This window comes from Heterocephalus glaber, unplaced genomic scaffold, assembly GCF_053883595.1.
Source record: "Heterocephalus glaber isolate CG9 unplaced genomic scaffold, H.glaber_assembly_v1.0 deba00000470, whole genome shotgun sequence".
NCBI classification, from domain to species: Eukaryota; Metazoa; Chordata; class Mammalia; order Rodentia; family Bathyergidae; genus Heterocephalus; species Heterocephalus glaber.
In genome coordinates this window covers 4359145-4379154 of record NW_028258145.1, presented here as the reverse complement: position 1 = coordinate 4379154, position 20010 = coordinate 4359145, and the positions used below count along the sequence as shown (strand labels likewise).

Genomic DNA, 20010 nt, shown 5'->3' with positions numbered 1-20010 from the left:
CCTCCAGCAATGTTCATCAGTCTTTCAATATAAGGAGACTGATTATTCTTAAACATTTGTATCTCTAGTAACCACCGGACTATCAACATGTTCTTACGAGTTATCCACCTTGTTCTCCGTCTTCATCACTGGCCATGGCTTCCCAATCATCCAACCCACCTTCTTCACTTTCTTCTTCTTCTTCTGTAAATAAAGTTTTCATTTAAGACACAGAAATCATTTAGAAATATAAAGTTGCTTTAAGAAAATAGTGGAAAATTATGCTGATATGAAAGTTTTAATTATGCATGCAACTTTATTTTATAACTTTTCAATATAGCTAACATGTTATAGCTTGCTTTTTTTTTACCATCTCCTACTCTACTCTCAATATACCACACTAAACTTAACAGTTTCATACTTGAAATTAAAATAGTAGAATCCAGACACTGACATGTTCCTTTAGATCTTAGAAAGGGTATATGAATACATTCAGTTCTTGACAACTGATATTTCATTATCTATCTTCTTTTTCAATTTTCAACTCACTGCATACACAGAATTTATTACTTATTCTGCTTTCACTTTTATAGATACAACCAAATGTTAAATTCCAAAGTTGAAGATATATAACTGCCATTGTGACTCCAGTCCAAAATAACAAAAGAATGTCATGTTTACAATCTCCAAGTAGGCAGAAAGCTAAAACTTTTGTTATGATTTGAATATTAAAGATTTTAATATTTTTAACAATAATGGCTTTTTAACAATAATGGCTTTTTACTGAAATCCAACCAAGCAAAAACATTAAAAAAAAAAAAAAAAAAGGATGAGGGTGTTTGCTTCCCTCTAATAGTTATTTACCAACAATTCTGGATAAGTTATTTTAAGGAGGAAATGAGACTCAGAAACAGGTATTCAATATACTCCTTTTAATTAGCAGTTCTTTCTGGTGTTATAAATATAACCTACAGTAGGGAACTGCTATTAAGCATATCAACCTGAATTTCTCTAATTTCACCACATTAAGGCTAAGCTGAGCTCTAGCCCAGTGAAATGACCCAATAGGAGGGGCAAAGGAAGGAAAGGAATTATCATCATTCACCCGTGTGTCAGTCTTGATACTCTCTAAGGCTGTTTCTCAGTCCTGATCCTGTCTTTAAACACTAGAGATTCTCTTGAAAAAAGACATACATTTTGCTAGTCACTCCTCTTATCAGTCTTCTGAATTTTAGCAATGTTAACTTGAAAAAAAGGCCAGACTTTCCACAACACCTCCCCAACCGAATGAGTAAGTTGAATTTTCTTACTAATTTAGCAAATGGAAGCTGATTCTAAGTTTTAAAATGCACATTTTTATGGCTTTTTAAATGTTCTAATTAAAGAAGTTTCCAATTTGATTCAAAAGAATTAAGTATAGAACGAACTTCAGGCCTTCTTGAATTTCTGACCCATAAACAGACAAAACTCAAAACCTTCTTGTCTCTCCATGAAACATTTTACTAACACTGACAAGAATAAAACTGACTTGTCTTATTTGGATGTTTTCTCAAAGTGAAAATAAGAAATACTTAAGAATTATTAGGCAATAAGGCCATTAACTGAACATTTATTTGGCCTCAAAGTTAATGATAACTAAGATAACTTACGATACACCAACAGTACTTAACAGTAATTAATTGACTAATTTCTGAAGGGTACTGGCCTGGTTCAACAGGAGGAGGTGTTTCTTCTTTCTCTGGTATACCTTGTTCCACAACTTCAACAGCTGTACTTAATTCTACTGCTTCAGACACTGAAAAAGGTACAGGAACCAAATTAACAACAGTTTTGCAGTATACAATTTCAGTTAAGATATTCTAATCAGTACAGGATACAAATCTAGTAAGAATCTATTTTCTTATAAGTTTAGAAAATGTTTATCAATCATATGTTATAAAGGAAACTTTCTGTTCTATTCAAGGAATAGAATATAAAATCACAGAAGACTGGGAAAGAAGTTAACAACAGTTAAGACAGGACCCAAATTTTTCAAGGTAAATTATTTTCCCATTTTCACCTCTCATTTGAATCAGATGAGAATGACAACGATAATAAGAAAATAAGGTGCATTACAGGGAAGAAATTTCAAAATGCAGTTCTAGGGCTAGGGATGTAGCTCAGTGATAGAGTGCATGCTTAGCATTTGTGAGGCCTTAGGTTCAACTCCCACCAACACACACTCATGGATGGGGGTTCTGATTTTTTCATTTCTTTTAAAAAGATATTCTACTTTGAAAGTTGCAGGGAAAGCCCAAACAAAACAGTTTCTAAGCAACAGGCTTTTTATATACAAACCTTCTTTATTTTCTAGCTGCTGAGGTGTTTTTTTCTTCTTTTTGTCTTCATAAATTGGCCTTTTCTTTGGCAAAGAGTCTTTTGATGGCACTTCAACACCTAACAGATAATAAAAGGAAAACTTCAGGTTAAACTGTCACCTGAGAAACAGTATTTAAAAGGTAACTTTTCAGGGCTGGGGATTTAGCTCAGTGGTTCTGGCGCCTGCCTTGCAAGTGCAAGGTCCAGAGTTCAATCCCTGGTACCCAAAAAAAAGGTAACCTTTCATTTACCTCAGAGACACAAACTGTAAAACAGGACATTCATACAAAAACCTGTTTTTTTTATATGTGATAAGATTTATATGAAAGTATACAACAGGAGTTTTAACAAATGCATGGAGCTATGAAATGACCACTATGATGAAGACAGAGAACAATTATATCCCTCTGCTGTTCCACACAGTCAAATTCTCCTCAAATCCTTAGTCCCTGGATAAACAGTGATCTGTTCTCCACCCCTGAAGATTAGCTTTTCCCAAAATGTCAAACAAGTGGGATCTTTCAGTCTGGCTTCTGCCGTCACAGAGTTGAGGTTGGTCCACTCTGTGGTGTCTCATTACTACCTTTTGTCTTGTGATTGAGTAGCAAACCAGAGTACATAAAGCCTGTTTATCCAACTGAAGGATGAGTACTTTACCATTTGGGGCTATATGAATAAAAATATGAAAGTTTTACACAAGTTTCTCCAAGAGCATTTCTCTTATGTAAGTATTTCAGAAAGAGAATGAAACCTGAGGTAAATATTATTTAATTTTATATGAAACTGTGAGTTGTATTCCAAAGTAGTCTTCCCATTTGATAAAGATGGGTTTTTACTTCTTCGGATATACAGTCTATCAGATGTGCAGCACTATTTCACTGAGGTCTTAAATTCCCTTAATTACTAATGATGCTGAGCATTCTTTTCATGTATGGATGGCTTCTTAGAGAAAATGGCTGTTTCAATCCTTTGCCTGCTTTTACATGAAGTTTTTATTAGTGAATTTTGAAAGAGCTTTATATTTTTGGATATGTGATTGGAGTACTCTTTGAATTCTCTCATTGGTGTCTTTTGAGAAAAAAGTTTTAACATATTCATAATGGGGATGTAATTCATATGCCTTGCTGCCAGGCAGCTTGAATTATAGGTGATACATGCATGACTGTCCCAATGGGTGGCTTTTTAATAATTTTATTAGTAAAAATACCAATTAAAGGAATTAGATCCATTTATACCACTAGTTGCCTGATGGGACAGTCACACATGTACCACCTGTGCTTCAAGCTGGCAGGGAAACATGCTAAGCCAGACTTTCAAAATGTATTATTCTTCTCTCTTACAGATACTTTAAACTAAGCTACATCCCTGACCTTTTTTTTGAGATTGAGTCTAAGTCACTAAGTTACTAAGCTGGGCTTACACTTGTGATCCTCCTGCTTCTGACACTCACAGTGCTGGGATCACAGCCATGTACCATCATCCCCAGTCCTTTTACAGATACTGTTAACATCACATCTAAGCACTCTTTCCTAATACAATGTCATGAAGATTTTGTTCTATAGTTTCCTCTAAAATTTCCACAATATATTTAGAGCTAAGATCCATTTTGAATTAGTCTACATATAAACTCATATATATAATAGACTTTTATATCAGTATATAACGGAGATAAAACAAAGTGGGGGTTTTTGTTTTTTTGTTGTTGTTTTGTTTTTTTGCATTACTAATGTCCAATTGTTCCAGTACCAGTTGTTACAGAAACTACAGGGGCCGAGGATTTAGCTCAGTGGTTCCACCATCTGCCTCACAAGCGCAAGGTCGAGTTCAATCCCCAGTACCAAAAAGAAAAGAAAAGAAAAGAGAAGAAACAAACACATACTTACACATATTTTACCCAATGAATTACCTTTCACCTGTACTGGGGAAAAAAATCAACTTACCATTTATAGACTCAATGTTCTACTCATCTATCTATCTCATCTATCGGTCTATCCTTTCCTATAGCTTTAGTCTAAGTCTTGCAAATAAGTATTGTGAATCTTCCACATTTGCTCCCCACTTTCAAAAGTGCGATTCTACACTTGATCTTAGCCAAAAGGCCGAGAAGCGATCAAAAGTGCCATTCTAATTCCTTAGCCTTTTCAAATACACTTTAGCTTATAAATATCCATAAAACATCATTCTGTGATTCTGATGGAAACTGCAATGAATCTATGGATTAGTTTGGGAGAATTGATTATCTTAAGAATTTGGAATCTCACAATTCATAAACATAGTATCTCTCCATTTATATATGTCTTTCTTGATTTACAACTGGTATTTTTGTTTTCAGCAAATATATCTTACAAATATTAGATTTCTATTTCTTTGTTCTTTTACGATTGCTATGGTAAATGTTACTATTTTAAATTACTTTTAGCCAAGCGTGGTGGCATATGCCTGTAATCCCAGCACTTAGGAGGCTGAGGTAGAAGAATTGCTGTAAGTTCTAGGACAGCTTGGGCTATGTAGTGAGATCAAAGCGAGATCCTGTCTCAAAAAACATATACGTGTGTGTGTGTGTGTGTGTGTGTGTGTGTGTGTGTATAAATTACTTTCAGCTGTTAATTACTAGCATAAAGAAATGCAACTGATATGGCATCTGGCCTTGTATAATCTTAGTTTCTTACTAAAGTCTTCTGAGGAGGAGATTCCACAAGATTTTCTATACAGATAATCATCACCTGGGAATAGAGAGCTTTACCACTCTCTGATCTGTAAGTAATTTATAATGTACTTACTTAGCTTAACTGCACAAGTCAGGACATTTCAGTGCCATGTCAAATGAGGGTGGTAAAAGTGGACAACTTGCCTCAGTTATACTAAAGTTTAACATTCAGTCTTTCACCATGAAATATAATAGTTAATACTTTTGCTACAGATCTCTTTTATCAGGGTAAGGAATCTTGCTAATATTCCATTTCTAAATTTTTATCATGTAAAGGATGAATTATGTCAATTGCTTTTTCTGCATTTATTGAATCCTATAATTTTTCTTCTTTAGATTAATATGGTAAAATATTTACTAATTTCCAAATACTGAATCCACCTTGCACTACTAGAATAACATTTCCTCCTTAAATATTTTTTGGGATCCCCATGGGGACCTTGGAGGTTTCCTTCTTGGATACTAACTTAGACAAAAATTTAACAAATACAATTTAAATTAAATAGATACAAATTTTAAAACTAGAGATAGAGGGTCCAGGATGTAGCTCAGTGGTGCCACACCTGCCTGGCAAGCGCAAGGTCCTGAGTTCAATCCCCAGAACCAAGAAAGCAAAATGAAACAAAAAAAACTAGAGATTGAACTATTCTGGCTACATGTCTGAGAGAAAGTTTGGGTAGTTTGCATGTTCTAAAAAATGACTATTCCATCTAAATTTTTGAATACCAATATTTTATCATTATTTCAATATCTTAATTATACTCCCCCTCTTCACTCCTGATACTGGCTTTGAGTTCCTTTTTCCTTAGTCATTCTAGCTAGTGTTTTATCAATTTTACAAATTATTTCAAAGAACTACATCTTAGTTTCACTGATTCTCTATTATCTTTGTTTTCTATTTCATTGCTTTTTGAACTTTGTATTATTTCTTTCCTTCTGCTTACTTTGTCCTTCAGATTAAGACAGAAGCTTGGCCTACTGAGACCTTTCCCTTCTTTCTAAAATAAGTGTGTATAGGGGCCGGGGATTTAGCTCAGTGGTTCCAGCGCCTGCCTCACAAGTGCAAGGTCCCGAGTTCAATCCCCAGTACCAAAAAAATAATAATAAAATAAGTGTGTATTACTCTAAGCTTCCCTCTATGCACTGTGTCATCTGGATCCACAAATTTGGAGATGTTTTCATTCAATTCAAGATGCTAATTTCCAATCAGACTTTCTCTTTGACTCATAGATTAGAACTGTACTAATTTCCAAATATTTGTGGATTTTCTCTAGATAGGGAATTTAGCATAACTCTGTCTCAAAAACATTTTTTTAAAGGACTAGGTACATAGCTCATTGCAAAGGCCCTCCGTTCAATCCTCAGTCCAAAAGAAAAAAAAAGTCCACCTTGGTGAATGTTTGATACAAACTTTAGGTTGGGTGCAAGCACAATACACATACAGGCTTCATAACTTTGAAAAACTGATGCTTTACTGTTATATAAAATATTTTTTTCTAAAGTAAATGTCAGATTAATGTAACTCCTCCAGCTTACTTTTTGTTAGCACTGTATATGTCTCTACCCTAATTTACACCATTCTGTTTAAAATGGATTTCTTAGGTTAGCACAAAGTTGGCTCTTGTTTTCAAACAATCTGTCTCTAACTGGTAAGTTCAGACTAGTTATATATAATTTATCATACAGCTGGGTTTAAGCCTATCACTTATCTATCTTCCTTTCCCTTATTTCCCTCCCTTCCACTGGGGATTGCCAAAGCTTTACACACAGAACCTTCTTACTTTGAGGCAGGGTCTCATTCAGTTGCTAAACTGCTCAAGCTGGGTTCTAAAGTGAGGATCCTCCTGCCTCAGTCTCCCAGAGTTTGGGGGAATTATAGCCATGTGCCACCAAGCCAAGCTAATATTTGATTTCTATTTGTTCTATCTGTGCTCTGTTCCTCTTTCTTTAGAATTACCTCAGGTTTTTTTTATTATTATTATTATTTAACTTATTCACTGATTTTAGCTTAGTTGTAAAATGGCTGCTGTAAGGATTAGAATATTCATACCTGACTTTCCACACTATTCACAGAATCAATATTTTACCAGGCAGATCAGCCACTCAAAACTCTTAAGTCTTGGTATTGGTTTATACCACAGTCCCATTTTGAAAGCTGTGGCTATGCTTCTCTGGGTCTGTATCAAGTGCACACAGCTCCCCAGTGAGCCTGGGAGTTATGCCAACTCCTATACAAAATTGTATGACTCTCTTTCTCCACTCTTAATCTCCACAATTTCCCCTATACATTGTGGCTCCCTGGGCTCCTTTCTGGTTCCTTCAGCCAAACAGATGAGGCTCTCTCAGAGTTTTGTCCTGAGTTGTTGAGAAGCTCCACTTCTTTTGCCCCCTGGCCAAAGCAGTAAGAGACTAGAGGTAAAAAACCAATGGGGAGTCCCCTCAAATGTTCAGACATTAGGGACCTCTTTCCTCTCTCTCCTCTGGCTGAAGTGAAGTAACCAAAAGGGTGCATCATACTAGTGCTATAAACAATGCTTACCCAACAATGCCCTCATTTCAAAGGGAACAAAATAATTTAAACATTTACAAATTAAAGGGTGGAAATTCTGGAACTCTTCCTCATCTCCCCTAAATACACAAAAAACCTCTGCTATCATTATGTAATTCATAAATTTTGGCCTATGAATGACTGAAATAGAACACAAAAGTAAAACAGTAGAATTAAGACATAGTATAAGAAGATTAACCTCTATGTTTAGCCTATCTTTTCTTTCAGTACCAATGAAACGCTCACAAGACACCTGAAAGACAAAAGCAGCTTCTATTTTTAACACATATTCTTTCAAATAGTTCCTTACTAGTAAAGAAAAATTTTGTAGCATTTATTTATCTCTTGATCATAAGATTAATCAGTCATGTTCTGCCTGGCACTCATATATAAGGGCTAAAGTGACAAGACATATGCCCACAAGCAAATAAATAGCATCAAGTAATGTCCTGCCCATTTCAGGGTATTGTAATAATTGACCTCTATCAAGAGATTTTGGTCTTTAAAAGATATGGCAAAACACGACACACAAAAAATGTTTAATTTGCAATTAAGTTTTTTTTAAAAAGTTTTAAGTGTGTGGTAGGCATAACAAAGACCCTCTCCCCCAAAGACGTCCAGGTCCTCGCTCCCATAGCATGTGAATGTGTTAACTAATACCGCAAAAAAACATTGCAGATATGACACAAGGTTAAGGACTCCAAGGTGTGGAAATTACCCTGGGTTATCTAGGCACTGGTAGGTCCAACCTAATCACACAGTTCTCTAATAATGAAGAGCCTTTCCTTGAATAGAGACTAGTGTTAGAGGAAAACGTGACTATAAAAGAATGGCCAGAGTAATGCAATGTTGGAGGATGGAGGAGGGCTGCTATGAGCTATGTGTGCGGGTAGTCTCCCAAAGCCGGCAAAGACAAGGGAATGTGTTCTTACCCCAGAACCGGTGGAGGGAAAAGTAGTCCCGCCAGCACCTTACACAGCCCAGTAAGACCTAGTCACAGTTTTAATCTACAGAACTGTAAGGTAATAAACATAATTTTAAACTTACAGTACTGAATTTGTGGTAATTTATCATAGCACCATTAGAAAACTAACACAAAGTAAAATAGAAGTTGTCACTATTATTATAAAACAATTAAAATACTTTTATTCACTTTGGCCAGCTTAAAGAGCAGTTAAAAACATATGTAAGATTTAATTAATAAAGTAACTCATCCAGATGAAAACTTTTAAAATCAAGCCAGTAGTGTGTTTTTGTTTGAATTCATGGTAGTCCTTATCCTGTTTTAATCATGTGCTTTAATATTTTTTTGCTAAATAGAATAAAAAGTCAAATTAAGGTATGACAGAACAAACCAGGGTCAAATGTCATTTTCAAGTATTACTAATTCTGAGGGAGATACATGTTTATCAGTCAATAGCTAATGGTAAATAGCAACAAAAGTACAGAGCTACAGCTGAAATGGTTCTATAGTAGAGCCTTCCTCTATTCCCATAACAAATTTGTGAGAGAGACGACTCCTTATGCCTAGCGGGTTACAGAAACAGCCTTTTACTACAATCAGTCAGAAGTTTTATAATGGAAATCAATATAGCATGTATCCCCCTGCTCTCAGTAACAAGGTTGAATGTAGGGCATTGCACATGCTAGGCAAGTGTCTACCACTGAGCTACATTCCCAGTCCTTATCATGGAGTTTTGAATGAAATCAGTAAAGAAAAATAACAAAAAAGTATCAACTTGAAAGTACACATCTGTATGTGTATATACTGAGACTGGCCATGTTAAACAAACCAAAGTGAGGATTAAGCCAGTGAAGAATGCAGAGATAATTAGCTTGACTAGAATTTTCCCTGCCTAGGAGCCTACACCTACTAAGTCAAAAGCAGGAGTCTTAGAGGAAACTAGAGGCTGGATAACCTAAATTTTGTTCCCCACAGCACTCCACAATTAATCAACTGACTACTCTTCAAGTCAAGGATTCCTAAATAAACTACTGTATTTGTAATCAACACCAAGACTTAGGTGTATTCCAACATCCTATTCACTATGCAAATTGAGAAATCACAATGAAGTTCTTATGAAAGCTCCTTTCCGGCCGTTTATTCCAAATTATTTCTGAAGTATCCTCTAAAAGGATATGCTTAGCAGTCATATACTAAAGACTGACTGAAAAGCTAATCTGCTGCACATTTCAGCATTATCTCATGAAAATCTCCACAGGTAACTGGGCTAAGAACACATTTCAGGCTCAATGAGTAAGATTTGCATCAATCTGGGTAATGAACATGGCAAATGCTTAACAAGATACAGGTAAAAGGGCACTGCAGGATCTTTTAGTGAGATGACTCACATGAATGAACTACGAAAGGCTTCTGAAATCTGGCTAAGGAATTCGGACTTTTTTTTTTTTTTTGGAGGCAGAGTCTTGTAATGTAGCTCAGGCTGTCTTTGCACTTGCAGCAATCCTCCTGCCTCAGCCTCCTGGGTGCTCGGGTTACAGGAGTGCACCACCACACCCTGCTGGACTTTTATTAATGGACAATGGGGAACCAATAAGATGCCAAACACTTGGCAACACTATAAATAAGAGAGATAAAGAGATCAGAGATGCCACTAGAGAAACCATCTCTTTCAACTGTGTTCTAAAGACTGATGCTAGGATCATTTTACATTATAATTTTCATCTAATTACCATAACTACTTGTCTACACCTCAAGGCCATTTCAGAGACAAACCACTCCCTGCTTGTCCCATCCCAATTTCTTTATGAGTACTTTTTAGCCTTTCAGATAGTCACCAGTCATATTTAATGATTAGATGCTAATTATACTCAAGTTTATTCTCTAATTTTCTTTTTTTTTAAAGCTAGTTTCCTAATGAAGAATAAAAGTTTCAGAAATCTAAGTAACTATGTTTCTCTGCATCTCCTGCACCTAAGCAAACATGTAATGTATAATAAAAGATTTAGTCACACAGACCAATTTAAATGCCAACTCTGGGATGCTGTTTAAGCTCTGAGTCACTATTTTCTCATCTACACCTTAGGAATGAAGTATCTTCTGAGTTTTTTTTTAATGAAGGGAAAGCACACAATGTCAAAGATTTATTATAGTGTCAGTTATAAACCAAGTATACAGTAAAGAGTAGCTATTTTGTAATTATAAGCCCCCAAATGACTAAGATATAAAAATCTGTGGAATATAAGATGGACAGGAAATTAAGGAATAAATCAGTATATTCTTCTTAATGGAGGAAAGACACTATTTTAAATTGTCCTACCTATCAAAAATATAATTAATTACACGCCAAGACTGGGATCACTAAGCACCATTAGCCACTAAAGGGAACAAAGGCTCCTGGTGTAAACAGCTTCCAGATCTAAGGTAGAAAATGTACAAGATGGGATATCTTGTTGAGTCAGAAAGCAAGGAAGAGGTCAAAGAACACTGTGGTTATATGTAAAAGTCACAGGAACCAACCCAACTGCCCTCCCACTGGCCAAAGATGGTACAATTTCAGTATCAAAAAAAAGGGGACAGAGCTGGGGATTTAGCTCAGTGGTTCTGGCGCCTACCTCACAAGGCAAGGTCCCGAGTTTGATCCCTGGTACCAAAAACAAAACAAACAAACAAACAAACAAAACAGGGATAGATCCCTTGTAAACGGGAAGGGGTCCACGAGATTGAGGGCGAGGAGAGAGAGGGAAGGGAAAGGTAAGAAGAACTAAAATGCATCATGCACAGGAATCTAATAACCTCAATGAATATAAACATTATATGCCACAAACATAAGCTAAGAATAATTACAAGAGGAATGAAAATAGGGAGATGGGATTTAGAGGCAAAGGGAAGAGAAGTGGGTAGAAAGGGGAAAGCATTTTTTAAAAAGAGGAGCATTATTATGTACCTGTACCTATACCCCAAGATGTGTACGCTTCATGTACTGCAAACATGTACTAATAAAATAGAATAAAAAATACAGTACATTAAAAAGCATAGTAAGTTCAAGAGATGAAAACATATCAAGTACATAAAATTCCTTTAAATTAAAATGAAACCCATACAACAAAAAAATTAAACTCATAATTAAGCCCTGAAAGTTGCAGGGGTACCAACTTACTATATTTAAAACTTTAAGAAAAAACTTTAGGCACATATCCTGGCATTCCTGTACAAACTGTCTCAGAGAATGTTTTTCTTTAAAGAGCCTAGCTAATTAAATCCAGAAGAACTGAAAAAAATGAGATTACCAATCTAAAATTCCTAAGGAACAATGAATATCAGATCAACACCAATGAGACAATAAAACTGTTAGATGAACAGTCAATGGGGAGCCAGGCATAGTGGTGCATGCCTACAACCCCAGCATTCTGTGAGGCTGAGGCAGAAGAATCACAAGTTCAAGCCCAGCCTGGCCAAGTTAGAGATTTCACAAGACCCTGTCTCAAAATAACAAAAAAGGGATGGGGATATAGCTCAGTGTAAAGCCCCTTGGTTCAATTCTCAGCACCACACAAAAAAAGCTAAGTCAACAGGGAACTTTTATAACAGACAAGGCTGCCAATCCACTGATCAATCTTGACGTCACTAGAAGTCAGAGAACCAAATTATGCCTACTGGCACGAGCACTACTAGGAAGCAGTGATTTGCCGGATCTAAGAAGTTACAGGGGATAGAAAATATGTTCACCAACACCAAGAGAATATAATTAGACAAGTCCAAAATATGAGAAATTCTAAAAAATTATCCAATATTGTCAACAAATAAATGGCAAGTCAAAATGGAGGGTGGGTGAGAGACAACCATATCAACCAAATGCAATTTGTGGATTTAACCTGGATCCAGATTTGAATTAATCATCTCTAAGTGACATTCAGAAGAAAAAGGCCAAATATGAAACATGAAGAGAAAAATCAGAGAGTATCAAAAACTTTGTTAGATGAAAAAATATATACTCTACTAATGAAGCAAAATGTCCATATTTGTTATATACATACTATATAAGTATCTGTGGGTTTAAAAGAAAAATGCTATCTGGAATTCACTTTCAAGTAGCCCAGAAAACTGAGCAGAGGTAGCCAGGTGTTGTAACAAACACCTGTATCTCAGCACGCAGAAGGCTAAGGCAGGAGGATCATTAATTCGTTCTAGGGCAGTCTGGTCTATGTAATGAGTTTGAGGCAGCTCTCATAAAGTGGACCCTGTCTCAAAAAAGGCAACAACAACAAAAAGTGGCAGAGGAGAACAAAACAAAAATGGAAAATGTTGGTAAATGTTGACACTGGTTGATAGATACTCATTTTCTTATCTCTATTTTTGTTGAGGCATTTATAGAAATATATTACTGGATTTATATACACCTGGGGCAGGGCTTTGCAGTGCTACCCATGCCTCAACTTAGGCAATATTCCCAAGCATCTGGGACTACAGGTGCACCTCAAATGCACCCAGCTCAAATAACATTTCTGTCCTAGAATGGAAGTTATCTTCCTGAATAATAAAATTAGAATTAGATTACCTATTCCTTACATTTCCACTAGACCTTTTCACAGCACTTTTCCAGGACTCCTCCTTCCTTCCGACTCAATTCCATTTTCCCTCTGAACACCACCTGTTCTGATGATGCAGAGTACCACTTACCCTGAGCTTGTAGAAGTTTAAGGGTAGCTTCAGCTCTGGCTCTGGCTTCTCTCTGGGATTTAGTTAAAAGTTTCCCTTCTTTTTTCAAGCGTTCTTTTCTTTCCTTTTCTTTTTGCTTTTTCCTTTCTCTTTTTTCTTGCTCCAATCGTTCCTTTGAAAGTATATGCCAGATGAAAACTACATTAGCTTAATGAAATATAAAATTTAAATGTAAACCACCCAAACTTCAAAGCTTTGGAGATATTCAAAGTATATGTTAGGAGATTCCAAATAAAATGCTTTTAATATTGTACATTATTATTAAACAATATCAGTCAATTGGCAATAATACAAACTTTTTACCTCTAAATGAGAAAATAAGGTAGGACTTTCTGTACATCCTCATTTAATTATTTATACCAGAACAATAATGTAACTAAATTGTTATATGAACATAAATTTTTTAGCACTAGAAGATTACAGATATTTAACAGAAAGGAGATTTTAAAGCCAAACAAAGTATCAGCATTGGCAGCTTCAAGAAAAACATACCTCTTCTTTCCGCTTGGCTTCTAACTCTTCAAGTCGTTTTATGCGTTCTTCCTCTTCTCTCTTCTGTCTTTCTTCTTCTTCTTTAAGCTTAGCCAGAGCTTCTTGCATAGCTTTAACAGTTGCTTTGCTAGGTCCTTTTTTCTTCTCTTTCTCTTTTTCTTCCTTTTCTGTTTTCTTTTTCTTCTTATCTTTCTTCTTTTTATCTCCTTCATTGTCATCTAGCAAACAACATAAAGGCAAAAATAATGTAAGTTCCTTCTTACAGCAGAACTAAAGGACCAAAGTGGACCAAAGCTAATGTCATCAGTGGGCCAAGTCTCTATGCATCAAAGCATCTTGAGCACCTAGAAAACCCCAGTATATTTAGCACAGTTTGCCTGCTGAGAATCTACAATGCTGGTGTTGAATTGTCCTGATGAATACAAGCAGTCAGAAGCAAAAAGGCAATGCTTTATCTCAGTATCTCTTAATCCATGGTACCAGGGGACAGTGGCTTGAAAATGCTTATCTGAAACTCTAAAGAACAGAATGAACTATTTCTCATTCAAGTTCTGTAGCTAGTTCCACTAGAGGATGACAAGAATAATGCCTACTGTGGGGGCTATTAGAACAAAATACATATAGTGGAACGTATCGTGGTCCACCACTGCAATACCAGCTACTAGAGGCAGAGGCAGGAGGACAGCAGGTTTGAGGCTAGCCTAAGCAACTCAGTGAGACCTTGTCTCAAAATAAAATGAAAAAGGGATGGGGGCCAGAGTTTGTGCTCAGTGGCACAGTGCCAGCTTGGCAAGTGTAAGGTCCTAAGTTCAACTCCAGTACTGAAGAAAGAAGGAAGGAAGGAAGGAAGGAAGGAAGGAAGGAAGGAAGGAAGGAAGGAAGGAAGGAAGGAGAGAGAGAGAGAAAAGGAAAGGAAAAGGGAAGGGGAAGGGGAAAGGGAAAGGGCAAGGACAGGGAGGGGAGGGGAGGGGAGGGAATGTAGCTCCATGGTAGAGTGCTTGCTTAGCATGTGTGAGGTCCTGGATTCAATCTCTACTACCACAAACAAAAACAGATACAGATAGATAGAAAATGAATTAGACCTGAAGAACTCTAAAGAATTAAAAGTTCTCAAGCTCCTTTCATGGTGTTTCTCTGCAGAGATGCCCAAATAAAAATTTAAATGGTTAAATAGCTATATCATCATTTCCATTACAAGTTTTCTAGTCTAAAGAAAAACTATTCTAAGTTTTAAGAACATAGTCTTTCTATGAAAATTGCTGTATCTCTACCTATTTTAATCCTAATAGGAGGAAATAATTACAATGTGTATTTTTTTGGTAGCTGGTTCAAGAAAAAGAACATGGTTCATTATCACTTGGAAGATGTTAACTGATTTTAGTATATTAGCTTTATTTTTCTATTTCATAGATTGACTTGAGTTTTAAAAGACAAGAAGGGCCAGGGATTTAGCTCAAAGGCATCACACCTACTTGACAAGCACAAGGTCCTGAGTTTGATCCCTGGTATCAAAAAAAATAAAAGACAAGAAGAAAACAAATAAAACACAAGAAGGAATTTTAAGTTATTATCTGAAGGAAAAATAAATTTTTCTTTGGCAACTTAATCTTGTTTTATTTTTTGAGGCAGGGTCTCACCATGTCATCCATGCTGGCCTCAAGCTCATGATCCTCTTGCCTTGGCTTCCCAAGTAACTGGGACTACAGGCCTGCACTTCTGCACCCAGCTTAAACAGTCTATTAATGGCAAAAAATGATTTTCACAGTGAAGTTCTATGAAATATCCATTGTGCACAGAAACCACTTGGAAGATAATTTTATACCACATATTTGTTTAGAGTGAAAAATCACTTTTTTGGTGAGAAGAGGGCAGTACTGGGGGTTGAATCCAAGACCCTCATCTAGCACTGTTGAGACAGGTCTTGGTAAATTGCCCAGGCTGGGCTTGAACTTGCCATCCTTCTGCCTCAGCCTCCCAGTGTGGTAGGATTACAGGTACACACGCACCACCAGCCCTAGCTGATTTTTCTTTTCTTTTCTTTCTTTTTTTTAAAGAAATGAAGCCTGGCTGTGTTGTTCAAGCTGGCCTCGAATTCCTAGGCTCAAAGCAATCCTGTTTCAGCCTCCCAAGTGGCTGAAACTACAGATAAATGTCATGCATTAGCCCTTTAGATGTAATTTTTAAAAGGCTCCTATAATTAAATTGTTTTATAAGCAAGGACAAATAACAAAATGATTCTAGGGTATAAGGATCACAACTTAAGACTACATAAGAATCAAGAGCCTTTGTGCTTTTTGCTATAACCACAGTCACCAACCTTCTGCGACCACAGGCATCTCTCCTTTCTCTGCACAGGCAGGGGCAGCATCAGGAGTCACTCTGGATTTGACAGCTTCCTCTTCAGGTTTCTTTTGAGGTTCTTTTTGTTTACCCTGATCCTTTTTACTTGTTTCTAACTCTTCTTTTTCCTTTAGCTTCCGCAGTTTTGCTTTTTCTTCATCTCGCTTTTTCTTTTCACGCTCTTTCTTTTCTGCCTTCTTCTGGGCCACTGTCTTAATTTTGAAGGAAGAGTCATCATCTTCATTCCCACTATCAACATTAGGACCAGGCTTATTTTTTTGATTTTTTTTCTGTCCTTTTCTAGCCTGCAAAACTTCATCAGACTCATCACCACTCTCACCCGAAGAGTTCACTCTGGAATGCTCTTTGGTTCTTTTACTGTGATCATCATCTTCCTCTGAGCTGTCCCTCTTTTTATTTGACTTCTGAGCTTTCCCTTTAGCTTTTTTAGAAAGTTTATTAAAATCATCATCTTCACTCCCCGAGTGTATTTCCACTTTGGGTTTTACAGTCTTTTTTGACTTTGAATTTTTATCTTCTGATTCTTCACTATCATTATCATCAAAACTTTGTTTTTTCCCCTTCTGTCCTTTCTTTTTTTTATCTTGTTTTGAGGTGGATTCTTCTTCATTGTTTTCTGTTGGCTAAAAAATTTCCACTGTTAGAAATATGAACAGAATTATTTTCATTACATAAAAGTAACAGAGTCATGGGATTTGGTAAGTACACATTATAAATAGGTAGGTAGGTAGACAGGTAGGTAGGTAGGTAGATAGATAGATAGACAGATAGATAAAATTTAAAGCCTCTCAAGGTAATTTCAAAATAAGGTCTTTTCACAAGAATATGAAATTCAACCAAGGTCCAGAGCTACTTCAGGACTCTGTCACATCTCGCATTCACTATACATTTCATATTCCAGGTGCCCTGAAACATTTACTAACTTCCTCAAATGGTATACGAAACGTAAGGGGAAAATTTAAAGAAGAAAAATAGCTATCACTTTCCCATCACTTTGAAACTCATCTAAATTCAAAGAATGAAAAACCAAGGACAGGTATGTAGCTTAGTGGTGCCATTCCTTCCTGGCAAGCGCAAGGTCCTGAGTTGATCCCCGGTACAGCAAAAAAAAAAAAGAATGAAAAAACAAAATTGAAGGTGGAGATGTGAGACACTATCATATCAGTCTTATGAAGAGGCAATGTACTATTAAATATCTTTAGAGTCCCATGTAAAGCATCTTTATATCTATGAAAGATTTTAAAATACATTCTTTCTTTCCTTAAAATTATTTCCTCCTTTAGGCATCAAATTTTATAGAAACTTATAACTAACATATCTACATTTACAAGTGTTTCCAAATTCAGCCCCTAAAACCAGCACTAGGAAGCATGAACAGAACATGAACCTGAATGAATAAAAATCTTTCACCTTGACTGCAACAGTTTCTCTGTCTGCTTTGATGCCTTGAGCCTCCAAAGACAATTCTTCCAGTTCTTTCAGAATATCATCTTCACTAGAAAAGGAAAAAATTTTTGAAGCACTGGAATAGTTTATTAAGTGAATCCAGTACCTAAATTAATAAAAACCAAATGTATTTAAAATATACTCACTCAAAGTCCTGCTTCTTTTTCTCCTTTTTCTTTTTCCCCTTTGTCTTCTGAAGTTCCTGTTCTTTAGCAGCACCAGCTCCTTCTATTTCTGCAGCCAAGGCATCAAGATCAATGTCATCCTTGGCACTTAAATGAAAACAAAGACGACCTATATGTTATTCAGGCGTAAATAATTTAGCACATTCACTCTCATAGAAATTCTTATCATTCTAACCTTTTGCACCTACAGCTAGCACACTGACATTTGGCAGGTCCTTTCATGGCAATGTGAGTATCTACTTAGCCTCCCTGCATCTGCTTCAATAGTTTCTGGGTCATACTGAGATCACACAGCTATAATGAAAAAGTTCAGAAAAAACCTAGGTACTTGAGAAGAAAAAATTAACTTTTTTGGAAACCAAAGTTGTTTTATGTGCTGCATGGAGTTATTTGTAAAGCAGAGACAACTTAAAGGATAAAACAAGCCATATTCCTTACTATCAATAACATCTAACTGGACCCTTGTGCGTTTTTACTTGGAATGGCAGAAATTATAAAGTTGGCAGGAACTTTAGATATCATCCAGTCCAAACAGATCTAAATAAACAGGGATATACCATTGTTTAGTGACTGAAAGACTCAACACAATAAAGATGACAGTTCAAAAAATAACGTAGAGGTTTAATCCAATTCCAATAAAAATCCCTCAAGACTTTTAGAACATAGCTAAGTATAGAAAAGATTACTCTGAAAAAAAAAAAAGGATTACTCTAAAATGTATAAGAAAGGACAAAACAAGAATAGCTAAAACAGTTTTGAAAAAAGATTAAAATAGAAATCACTTTACCGGAGTTCAAGGCTTAATATATAGCTACAATAACCAAAAGTATTGTACTAGCATAGAAACAGACACAAAAATCAACAAAACAGGAGAAACCAAAAATAGCCCCACAGGCATTGGCCAACTTACTTTACAAAGGTACAAAATCAATTTAATATAAAAGAACAGACTTTTCAACACATGTGCTGGTACAATTGTACAGCCATACATGTAAAAAAATTAACCTCAACTTCACTCCTTACACGAAAGTCAACCCAAGATATGTAATGAACTTAAATGAAAAAATTTTTAATGAAAAATAAAACTTTTAGGAAAAATAAAACCTTTGGGATCCAGCATAAGCAAACAGGTTAATTTTTGAAATTAAAAGCATGATTCAAAAAACTGAAACTCATCAAATTTTAAAACTTTGGCTCTGAGAAAGATCTTTGAGAGGAACAGAAAAACAATCTATGAAGTGGAAGAAAATATTTATAAACCACACAACTGAAAAAAGACTAATATTCAGAATATATTTTTAACACTCAGCAGTAAAAATCCAAACAATTTAGTGAGAAAATAAGTAAGAGGCATAAAATAGTATTCCACTGAAGCTAAACCAATATGGCAAATAAAAAGATATTCCATGCCATTAGCCATTTAAGAAATGCAAATTTAAGTCCCAATAAGATATCACTATTGGATATCTATTGGAATGCTGCCTCCAAAAACAGTGATAATAATCAATGCGGGCCACAGAGGAACTAGATCACTACTCGGGAAAATAAAGTTTTTATAAAACTAAAAATGTACTTATAATACAACCCATCAGCTACATTTTTGCACATTTATTCCTAATAAAAATTTGTTTACAGAGAAACTTGTACACAAGTTTTTGTGTCAGTTTATAAACAATAGCCAAAAATAAAGAACAACCCATGTGCCCTTTGATAAATGGTTAAATAAGATGTGATTCATCCCCATTCCGCAAAATACTATTCAACAATGTGGAACGAACTATTGATATATGCAACAACCCAGCTGGAACTCAAGAGAATTAGGCTGAGAAAGAAGAAAGCAAGCATACATGAGAAGAAGAAGCATACATGATTCAATTTATACAACATATTTGAAAGGACAAAAATCTTTAAAACATAGAACAGATTTGTGGGTGTGCAGGAGGAAGATGCATGTGGGGAAAAATGGACAACAGAACAGAACCCTGTAGTGATATTCTGCATCTTAATTATGGTAATGGATATACAAACCCACACATGTGATAATATTGTATGTAACTAACACAAGTACAAATGAAACCAAGCAAATCTGAACATAGTAGATTCTATCAATATCAACATCTGGGCTATGATACCATAGAACAATTTTGTCAGATGTTACCATTGGAAGCTGGATAGAGTACACACCTTTCTCTATATTTCTTACAACTGAATGTTACTCCACAATGATCTCTAAATAAGATTGAAGGATTTGTCT

The 20010-nt window shown here is 35.8% G+C and overlaps 1 protein-coding gene across 2 annotated transcripts in view; it reads right to left on the bottom strand.

The window, feature by feature from the left end:
• The window catches only part of Eif5b (eukaryotic translation initiation factor 5B), a 75931-nt gene that overhangs the window by 24375 nt on the left and 31546 nt on the right, over positions 1-20010 (bottom strand). The window contains exons 2-9 of one of the 2 annotated variants that reach the window (XM_004844429.4): positions 17718-17843; positions 17536-17620; positions 16082-16748; positions 13765-13982; positions 13234-13384; positions 2317-2415; positions 1685-1774; positions 109-183 (exon numbers count right to left, since the gene is read on the bottom strand). In XM_004844429.4, the coding sequence (XP_004844486.2) occupies positions 109-183; positions 1685-1774; positions 2317-2415; positions 13234-13384; positions 13765-13982; positions 16082-16748; positions 17536-17620; positions 17718-17843 (1511 nt within the window). Of the gene's footprint in view, positions 1-108; positions 184-1684; positions 1775-2316; positions 2416-13233; positions 13385-13764; positions 13983-16081; positions 16749-17535; positions 17648-17717; positions 17844-20010 lie in introns of both variants that reach the window. The other variant, XM_021258080.2, reaches the window with a different exon arrangement.